This window comes from Glossina fuscipes, unplaced genomic scaffold (assembly GCF_014805625.2).
Source record: "Glossina fuscipes isolate IAEA_lab_2018 unplaced genomic scaffold, Yale_Gfus_2 92652, whole genome shotgun sequence".
Lineage (NCBI taxonomy): Eukaryota > Metazoa > Arthropoda > Insecta > Diptera > Glossinidae > Glossina > Glossina fuscipes.
In genome coordinates this window covers 425-11,221 of record NW_024005081.1, presented here as the reverse complement: position 1 = coordinate 11,221, position 10,797 = coordinate 425, and the positions used below count along the sequence as shown (strand labels likewise).

At 35.1% G+C, this 10,797-nt stretch overlaps 1 protein-coding gene across 1 annotated transcript; it reads left to right on the top strand.

Annotated features, from left to right (window-relative positions):
- The first annotated feature begins 2,308 nt into the window (after positions 1-2,308).
- LOC119644144 lies at positions 2,309-10,084 on the top strand. The gene is made up of 5 exons (XM_038043674.1): positions 2,309-2,578; positions 2,642-3,896; positions 5,725-5,752; positions 7,042-8,323; positions 8,393-10,084. The coding sequence occupies exons 1-5, from the start codon at positions 2,390-2,392 to the stop codon at positions 9,995-9,997; spliced, it is 4,359 nt and encodes a 1,452-aa protein (XP_037899602.1). The 5' UTR covers positions 2,309-2,389; the 3' UTR covers positions 9,998-10,084.
- The last annotated feature ends 713 nt before the right edge of the window (positions 10,085-10,797 follow it).

The window sequence follows — 10,797 nt, the reverse complement described above, 5'->3', positions numbered from 1 at the left end:
TTACTAATTTCGCCAGAGAAATAAATTCTAAGACTAAACTCTTAAAAGCACTAGCATCTAAGGCTATCGGCTTTTTTTTATTAAAAACTCTACCGCACTTGAGATTCGAACCCACGACCATTGACTTGCTAGTCGAGATTCCTCGCCTTCGGTTACTCAGGCGGATATTCAGCCGTCTAACTTTTATAATTTTTGAGTAACGAGCACCGACACGTTTTTGTTAAGAAAAATGGAGTTGCGTTCAGTTTTGGCTCTACTGCGAGCCCTAGTTTTCCATTTCCAATATCAACTTGCGTGCTACCAAATTTGAGGTCCATATCTTAATTTTTGCGACCAGGAGAATGCCAACAACATCAACGCACAGACGGGCAGGCATGGCTACATAAAACCAAAATTCTACGCTGATCAAAAATGTACATATTTTATAGGGCCTCTGAAGCTTCGTTTTGGATGTTACATACGTTATGAAAAAAAAAACAATATGATTGCACCCCCATCCTTCAGTGGCTGGTATAAAGCGATATACAACCACCTTACCAATAAAAGTAGATGCTATTACAAAATAAACATCATATGGAAATTGATATGAAAGTATTTTTTACTTGTTTTTTACACAGTATACGGAATTAAATGATTATCACTGTAAATATTCATCATCATATTATTTGAATTAATCATTTTTTGATTGTTAAAGACCAATTCTAACATATTCTGTAGCTAGCCATCCGTGTTTCAGTTAATAACTGTTTTAAGGATGATCTTATGATCCTCACAAAACATGTGATTCTTACAAAGTTTGCAGGTAAAGGTTAAACTAAACGATGATCCTTTACGTCAAATATGTTTCTCTCGTCACAACTTTCAATACCTATCTTAAAAATTTTCCGCTGTAACATCACGAATTTCCCCTTAAAGAAATTCACCGTTTTTCTGCTGCTCTTTGTTTTAATCTGTGCATGTTAAACTTATATTGTTGTAAAAGAACACGATAAGTCTTGAGGGATTATAAATTTTTGAATATATATCAATTTTTAAACAAAACAAAATTAGGTGCTTACATGTGTGCGCAAAAGTATTTAGTATTTATATGTTTCCACGAAATTGTTAAATATTTTCTTAATGAGTTTTTGAAAATTTTATATTTGTCTTATAATCACGAATGGTTTGAATTTTATCGTTCCACGAAATTGGCTTACGCGAATATTTCTCAATCTGTCTTACAGCTGCCTATTTTGTGAAACTTAAAAATGTTCTAGCGTAGTCCAAAAATTCCCGCAGGTATAGAGAATGTTTATCAATAGTTCGAATTTTTCTTAGTGAAGTTATTTTTGAAATGCATTTAATATAAGTTTGGGGAAAAAGAAATCCATTATATTTTCGGTAGATGGCTGCACTGATAGATTTCTCGTAAAGTGTCGATCAAACAATTTCATATTTATGTTCGTTGGAAAGGTGACATTTCGCAGTAAAAAAAATTCTTTTGCTGTTTTTTGTTTGGTGCATTCAGTTGTGAGTTACAGCGTGTTAAAAATGGAAGTGAACAAAGAGAAAATTCGGTACATTTTACAGTTTTTCTTTGACAAAGGCGAAAATGCAAGCAAGGCGGCTAAGATTGTGAATGGTGTTTATGGTTCCGATACTGTAACAGCCAATTATGTGCAATTTTGGTTTCGTAGATTCCGTTCAGGAATTTTTGATGTTAAAGATGCACCTCGCACAGGTAGGCCGGTCGTCGAAAATGTCGATAAAATCGGAGAAATGATCGAAGTTGACCGGCATGTTAGCAGTCGTAACATCGCCCAGGAGCTAAAAATCGACCATAAAACAGTTTTAAACCATTTACACAAAGCTGGATTCAAAAAGAAGCTCGATGTTTGGGTGCCACACCAATTAACAGAAAAAAACATGATGGATCGAATTTCCATCTGCGAAGCCTTGGCCAAACGGAATGAGATAGACCCATTTCTTAAACGGATGGTGACTGGAGATGAGAAATGGATCACATACGATAACCCTGTGCGAAAACGATCGTGGTCAAAGAGCGGTGAAGCACCTCAAACGGCCAGGAAGGTTTTGCTATGCATTTGGTGGAACTGGGAGGGGATTATTTATTATGAGTTGCTTCCATATGGCCAAACGCTAAATTCTGATCTCTACTGTCAACAACTGGACCGTTTGAAGATAGCGATTGACCAGAAACGGCCAGAATTGGCCAACAGGAGAGGTGTCGCGTTCCACCAGGACAACGCACACCTACAGTGACTCGCCAGAAACTTCGGGAGCTTGGTTGGGAAGTTTTAATGCATCCGCCATACAGTCCGGACTTGGCACCAATTGGTTGAAAAAAAGGAACGGAAAATTATTTGATATCGTCCCTCTAAATAAATCGATGTTAAGGGACGCAATTGAAAAAAGTTCAACGCTTGATGGGCTTAGTGTTATAAGTAATACTCTGAATAAAAATCATTCGCAAGATGAATTTGTTGTTCAAGTTGTTGTGCCTTCGTCAGAGGAGGAATCATCGCAATTGTCAGAATCGAAGGAAAATCACGAAAATATTAACGATGGCTTCGAAAAGGTAAGCTAAAAATCACTTGCTAAAATTAGGTGATAAACAATAATTTACATTTTTTCTAATTAGTCAACGAAAGAAAAGTCTCAACCAAATACTCCGCGCAAGAAGGAATTGAACGAAGCTGCCAAGCTCTGCATTCGAAAAAAGAAGCTTCGTCGTTGCATATCTAATGTAATAACTTGGAGAAAAAATAACGATGTGTCAAACCGTCAATCGAGTGATTCCGCTGATTCGGATCTTAACACAGGATTAACGTGCGGTACTCTCCCTCGCATCAAGAATCTTTTTACCAGGAAACTGCCATTGAAAAATCGCAATTGTTCATCAGCTAAAGAAAGGCCAGCAATTACCGCCATAGATTTGAATGTAACTGAATTAAACAAATCCTGGTTAAATCGATTGAATTCGCCGACAAAAGTTAATAAACTATACACCTTAACAGCTATGTCAACGCCTTCAAGTAATACGGTTAGTGATGTGATATCTTCAGTAGACTTAGTGGAGCACTCGAAGAAAACAACAATAACCAAAACTAAACTTGCTAGAAAACTCATCGATAGCTTTATAGATCAAGGATTTGAAACGGGTTCCAATGGAATTGAAAGCCCAAAATCTAATAGTCCGACAATTAATAGAAGTGAAATGCTAATCTTCACTGATGGCGACGAAAAATACAAGACGATAAATAAAATTACACATCAGGGCGGTGTTTCCTTTTCGCCAACGCCGAGCAAAGTTACCAATCCAGATTCCCAAGCAAATATGTTTAGTGTGACTAGTACTAATTTCGTGGAAAATCTTATACCGAATGCTTCAAAATTCGTATCAGGTCCTCGTATTGGAAACCCCGACGTAGTCAAAAGCAGCGATATTGGCTATATCGAATTGGACTCACTCAGAGCAGAGACCTTAGATCAACAAAATGACTGGGCATCGCTTGATAGTGTGGAGCTGATAAATCCAAATAATTCGTTAAGCTCTGACTGCAAATTTTCAACCATAGCTATGGGAAATATCGAAACAAATGAATGGCATGAATTGGAATTGGAAGAGCATATGCAAAATTGTTTCCCTTTGCCAGATAATACTTGCAACTTTGTAACGAATCATTTAAATGCATCTCCGGAATATCAGCGTGAATTACTTAACATATTCCTTGCCATTGATAAAATGGGTAAGGATGGTGCTTTTCAATTTTGTTCTGACGAACAGCTTAAAAGTTTCATGTACTTTTTGAATCAATATGCTACACACTGCTTGACGACTTGTAGAGAACATATTAAAGCTATTTCCCATATGGTTGCAATGCGTTCTGATCGTGGTAATTGATTTTAATTGAGATCTTTTGACCGTTTATTCTAATATTATCAACGACATTTCGAAAAATAATTTTACTTATTTAAAAGTTTTAATAAATGTTATTTTATAAAGAATAAACTATTACGCAATTATTTAAAAAAAAACAAAATTCAATTGCTGAGTTCAGGTTGAGATATATGGTCTATAGACAAATAGACTAGATATATTTTGTACAAACATTTAATGTTAAGTTGAAATCACATCACATCAATGAATTTTATGAACTTTATTTCCTTTTAAGCGAAAGTGTTCAAAACCAATCAAAATATACTTTGCTTTAACGTCTTGTTACAAGAATCGATGTCTCAACGATTCGATTTACATTATCTTCGAAAGCATTTAATATAGTTTTAGCATGCTAAAATTTAAGCAGAAAAAAATGCATGTTAAAAACGAACCATAGATATGATTTAAAGGAATTTTTTTATGCAAAAGGCGTTGACAACTTGGCATTGCCAAGTTGAGTATCTTACCTAAATTGTTCGACAGAATTGTCACTCATTATTAGGTTTTGCTATTAAATCTCCATTCCAGCATGGTTTCCTAAAAGGAAGATCAACTCCTACGAATCTCTTAGAGTTTACTTACCGTGTTTTCAAGGCATTTATTTGTGGATCTCGCACGGATTTCGTATGTACCGATTTTAGTAACGCGCTTGACTTAAGTAAACATAAGTTATTGATTTTCAAACTCTAAGCCTATGGCTTCCCTTTGTACTTAGTGAAATGGGTAAGCTCTTCTTTGAGTACACATCGTTTAGGATTCTGTTTAACTTCATTGACTCGCATGAACATTCCGTGACGTCTGGCGTTTCTCAAGGCAGCCACTTAGGGTCCCATTCCGCCCCTCGGTGATTAAATCCAGCTAGATGTTAATGTATGCTGGTGATGTTAAACTTGCGATTCTTGCTTCCCCTTGGAATCGCAATCGTGTCAGCTTGAAATTGACCTAAATACTGTGGTTACACGATCCTCATTAAATTTTATGAAATTAAATCTAAGAAAATGTAAGAAGCTTTCTTTCTTAAGAAGAAAGTCATTCAATGCTGAATATTTCATTGATTCACGCAAGTTGGAAAAAGTTTATTTTTTCATCGATTTGGGGGTTGTATTCGACCAAAGATTACATTTTAATGTGTGGTCCAGAACATATATTATTATTGTCCAAATCCGGTAACGTTATTGCCTATGTTAAATTATTATTATGCGCTAATTCTCCCCAAGCTACATTGAAAATTATGTCGTTTCTTAGAAAGCAATTTTGAATTGATCGGTATAATAAGCTAAGCTAACTTAATTTAACATCACGATTAATATTCTCATTGAAGCGAATTTTAAGCGCTGTTGAATAAAGTTATTTAAGCTTAAGCTCACATGTTAGAAGAATAAATGTCATTTCTTGTCATTTATTAACGATTATACTTTAGAATTGTGCTCTTCTTACAGATACCATCGGCATTTTTCTTAATTTTGAAAACAAATCACAATTTTCTGTATTTAGCACATTTGCTAATCCCAGTAATTCACTTTGAATCTTTAGGCAAAGGTTTCCAGTCGAAGTCATCATTAAAGACCTTATCAGGAATTTTTTGATACAAGGTCAATAATTGCAAGTAACTTGGAATTTCTTAAAAAAAACTGACAGGAGAAAAACTTTGCAAGGTTTCAATAACCTTTTTATAAATCTTTGACAATAAATACAACTGCGGAAAATAACAGAATGGGGAAGGAAGAAAGAGCACACACTGAAATTTCTTTCTCTAATTTTGTAAATACAATTGAAATTTAAAGTCATGGTAATGAAGTTTCTAAAAGCACGGTAAATAGTGGTTTCTTTACCTGTAATATAATGTCTATACATAATCTAAAGTAGATTTAAAATAATGTCTGGAATTATTTATAGCGGAATATAAAAAATATAAGTGCGTAAAATTATGAGGAAACTTGCATTTCTATTGCAATTATAACAAGTGAGATAAAGATATTCGGTCATGAGCGAATACCTACCACCGCTATCCTAAAGAAGACCAGAGAAAGCTAGAACTACATTTTCTTACTCTATTGTATGGAATGAACTCGGTTGAGTGTTTCTATTTTCAAAATAAAAGTTTTTGCCTTATAGGCGTGTCCTTTGGAAAGCGACATCTTCATTTTCGCTATACAGGATGATATTCACCACAAACATTGCATAATTGGGCAGATGGACAGAGGGACAACGAATAGACATACTTAGATGTATTCCGAACTTGAAACTGGCCAAGAATTTGAACACTTTATGAAACTTGCTTCTGGGCTTTATAAAGGATTTAAAAAAAATAAAAAAATTTTGATATACTATAATATTGGGTAGGCCTGCCCGATTTTTTTCCATTCTTGCATAAGTGTTACAGTGTCGCTTTAAAATTTTGTACATTCATCTCCTATAGTTTATGAATAATGAGCAAAAAACCAATTTGTTATTCCTTTAGAAAAAGAGAAGTGTTCTTAGTTTGTATGGTGCTCTGGCCATGTTCTTTGAACGATTTCCCCGTTTTTCAATACCAACCTGCGTGCAGGAACCTGCCAAATTCGAAATCGAGTGTGTGTTTTGTATGGCCAGAAGAAAGTTTTCAGCAGACATTACACAGACGGACACGTTTAAATCGATTTAGAATTTGATGCTGATCAAGAATTATATATATGTTGTAGAGTCTGTGATGATTCATTCTGGGCACTGCAAACACTTTAGCAAAATGAACATATCTCTCATCCTTCGATGATGTATAGAAAAATCCGTCTGCTTATCCTCATCGTAAACGTTTTGTATATAACGCTACACAAATTAAGCAAGTTGAAAATTCCTGGAATTTTCTACTTTTAATCTGTCGCTCTAATGAAAAAATAGCAGGTATAAGCAAATCATGTACACGATAAATTTAGCGAAATTACAAAGGGTCTCCGTAAACGATAGGTAAAAAAACCTTTAAATTGTTGCAGAATAATTAAAAGTACCTAAATCATGAGCGATATGTTCTTGTATAAAACAACTCGCAAATAACTGAAAAGAAAGCAGTTTTAAATTAGAACTTAGTGCGTTGACTTAAATCTGGCAATTGTTCAGTGATATAGTTTTAAAATGGTGAAAAATTTATTAATTCCGGTGTACACTCGTGTAGAAGAATTGAAGCGAAATTTCGAGATAAAATTATCTATAAAACTGCCTGCGGAAAAGGAATTCAAATATGAAAAAATGGAGAGAAAATCGAAAATTAAAGAAATCATTTCTCTATTTGATACAAAAATCCCTAAAATTATCCATAGTACCAAAGGAGAAAGAACAAATTTTGAAACATTGACAAAGGAACAATCGCCGGAGAGAGAGCAGCAACCAAAACCGAATATCGTATTGATTAAATCCATTCCTAAATCACATCATAATTTTGCCCATAATGAAAACCAAAAGAGCAACAGTGCTCGAAAATCGCCAGTGATAAAATATGCAAAATCCTTAAATAATGAAAATGAAAAATCTCAGCTTCAGCACCCATTAAATGAGCAAGATATTAGTCAACTTTCTGTGAAAAATAAAATTCTTTTGTATACAAAATTCATAGAGGACATGTTAAAGGGAAACGCAAAGTATGAAAATAAAAATATAAATTGTTATCAAGAAAACGTATTGCAAGCATCAGTTAAACGTTTAGTCGAAGAATACGAAAAACGGTGTCGCCTAACTCAGCAGAGTTTTTCAGCCAAAAGCCAAGGTCAATTAATAGAAGAACTGGATGAGAACGAAGCTCACTCATGGCATAAAGCGTCTGTAGAGGTCGGCGAAATAAATGAACAACCTACACCTGCTAAGAATTTAAAGATAACTATCAATATTAACAAATTTTCAAAAGAAGCTGAACAGAATCATGACTTTGGCTCGCCAAAAACAGTTTTAGTAAACGTTAATGCAGACAACACACGAACCCGTAAAAAATGCAATGAGGATATGTTTGATATTTCATCTAATGAAAATACCGCTGTTATGCTACAAGACAACTTATCGCTGCTTCGAAGTCAGGAATGGAAAGAGCTATTTCATAATTGGCTGAAAAAACGAGGTGAAAGCTTTTCTAAGTCGAATTTTGTTGGAAACGCAGTTGTATTTCCATCAAGTAACAGTAAATTAACGGAATCTTCTCTGCTGTCGCAAAAATGCGCCTTTGATAAATTCTTAGAGGAAGCTGTAGAAAAACTTAAAAACGAGTGTTCGATAGGTAAAGAAACTGTTTGTGTCGACGAGAGGAAGAACGATTCCAATGAGTCTGCAGATTTCCCGCAAAATGTTATATCAGACGACATTGCTTCTGCTTGTAAAGCTAAAAGTCTAGAAACTGAATCGGGCTTATTAAGTTTATCCAAGGTAAGTGTTACACATTTCTTTGCAAAAGCAAAACAAACGATGACAAACTTCTCGTTCAATCCTTTACAGAACACCAACGTTGGTTCACAATATGAACAACATGAAAATCATAACATTTGCGCACTTAGTCGAAAGAAAAAGAATTCCGAATTTATGCCATCAGTAAAACTACCACGCACAAAAGAATCATGTCACACGGCCACTCGTGCAAAGGAAAGTTCTAATAGTTCCTTCGATTCCGAGAGCGATTTTGAATTTTTCACTTCAAACCAAGCTAAAAAATTGTTAGCGGAAAGGGAAAGCACAAAAAGAAAACTTTTCGCCGAAAACAAAAATGATAGCAACGATGCAGTATTTGGCAGTGAACATATCGAAGAACAAAAATACTTAAAGTCCGAAACAGCTTCGTTGCATAAAATCAAATCAGCTTATGCTGGAACATGTCTGAATATGACATCAACGCCTAATTCGGAAAGCGCGATGAGAGATAAGGGGAATTCTATTACACACGCAGCGAGATGTTCGCCGCTTAGACATTCGTTTGTTAAAAACGTTTGTAAAATTTCCGGGTTCATCAAAGAAAAATTTAAGGATTGTTCTCTTATTGAGAGTCAAGCAGACGAAGGTTCGAAAGCCAACGGTGTCAGACCATCGCTTCTTAGTTCAGAGATCACCTTTAACAATTCTCCAACTCAGACGAATAGTCGAACAAGCTCACCGGACAAACTGGTCGAGTATCCTTCGAATTTCTCAACACCAAAATTAACACGAAAGTACCAAAGCAAACAGCAAAATTTCATCAGTTCTGTACGCCTACCTCTTAAAAACCGCCGCGCAAGTGTTCATGAAAGCGAATCACGGCGGGCTTCAGGAGTTATGCAAGCAATTCAAGAGAATCAACCTTTAAAACACTATGACGTTTGGTCCACTTCGCCTAAAGATTCGTCAATATCGGTACAACAGTTTTCTGACGCTAACGCTGACAAGACATCAACATTTTGGATGAAATCAGGCGATTTTTTGTTAACTCTTGATATATATTATGTTGAATCTGAGAAGCTACGTTTTCATTATGATATGCTTTGCCAAGAAAGCGGCAAAAATCAAACAGTGCATTTTGGAATTGACAATTATAAATTTTCGATACATGAAACAACACAAAATGAAAGCCGTTTGTCCTCACCAAAGTTATCATCGCACTATTGGTTTGCTACCGATAACATAGCGATACCGTTCAGCGGCAAACCTTTAAATGGTTTAAAAATAAAACGAATCTTTGGTTTCGTTAGCTCTTCAGTTTTGGAGACTGGACTTTTGCGTTTTGGTGTAGATCACATGGAATTCTCAAAAATACCAGAATTCGTACTAGACACACAACATTTATCTTTAGAAAGCAATTGGAGTCAGCTAATCGGCTTGCAAGCGGGTTACAGTAATGGTTTGGAAGGACGTGGTCAGTATGCTTGGCCCTCAACGAAGTTCATCTCTGAAGAAAACGACAATGAAGAAAGAGATGAACTGTCATGTCCACTTAATGCTAATAATTCCGTTTTATGTGATTTGAACGTTGAATCATTCAGCATACAAAGCAATTATGATGCTATGCTGGATGCGGACTCACAATATTGTTCCGATTCTTTGGACAATGTATTTAAACGCAACGACATCACTTAGCGTTCGATCTTGAAACCATTTGCTTAACCAATTAAACTGATTAATGTAAGGACACGGACGATGTAACAAGACTTAAAAAATATTTTCAAAGACTAGAGCTGACTTTTTAGCTCGCCTAAGCAAATTAAACCAACGGAAAGTGCCATGTCCGACAAGGCCAAAAAAAGCTATTTTTAAAATGCAGTTTGTAATTTGTAACCTTATGAATAAAATCAAATAAAGAAAATATATATAGTTTTATATATATGGTTCTTGTTTTTAGTGATTACGAATATGAACTAATTTTATTTTTTTTTTTAATTAAAAAAAATATAAACATTTAAAACATGAAAACAATTTCAAGTATGTTCGCAAATATAGATTTGCGCAGCAACAAATTAATTCGACGTAAAGTACAATCGTACTTACTTACGGATTTCTCTTGATCATTATATATTTAGAAGGTTATTAAATACTTTTCATTAAATAATGAAGCTCTTCCCCCGACAACGGGGTTGAAAATGCTTGGCATACATTTCGCACCATAAGAAGTAAGAAATTTATATTCGGTGGGGGCGGTATCTCGCATACTCACCGGTGTTCTTCTCGCTTTCTACTCTCCAAATTCTTTTATTTGGTACCTACATCGCTGGTATTATTAAGAAAAAGTCAACCGCGCTGCCTATCACATTCATTTTACAATTCACCCATCTTTATGCAGGCAATATGTCTTCATTTGATAAATATACAAAATAGGCCTAATCGTTCTACCTTGTTTGCGTTATGATAGTGATTAAGACTCGCGAGGCACATCTGATTTT

What these genes read in the sequence shown, in the direction of transcription:
- LOC119644144 (XM_038043674.1), top strand. Translation starts at nt 2,390, where the DNA reads ATGTTAAGGGACGCAATTGAAAAAAGTTCAACGCTTGATGGGCTTAGT. An exon ending in ATGAAGTTTCTAAAAGCACG is followed by an intron (nt 5,753 to 7,041) that starts GTAAATAGTGGT and finishes TCAGTGATATAG; the next exon opens with TTTTAAAATGGTGAAAAATT. An exon ending in GCTTATTAAGTTTATCCAAG is followed by an intron (nt 8,324 to 8,392) that starts GTAAGTGTTACA and finishes AATCCTTTACAG; the next exon opens with AACACCAACGTTGGTTCACA.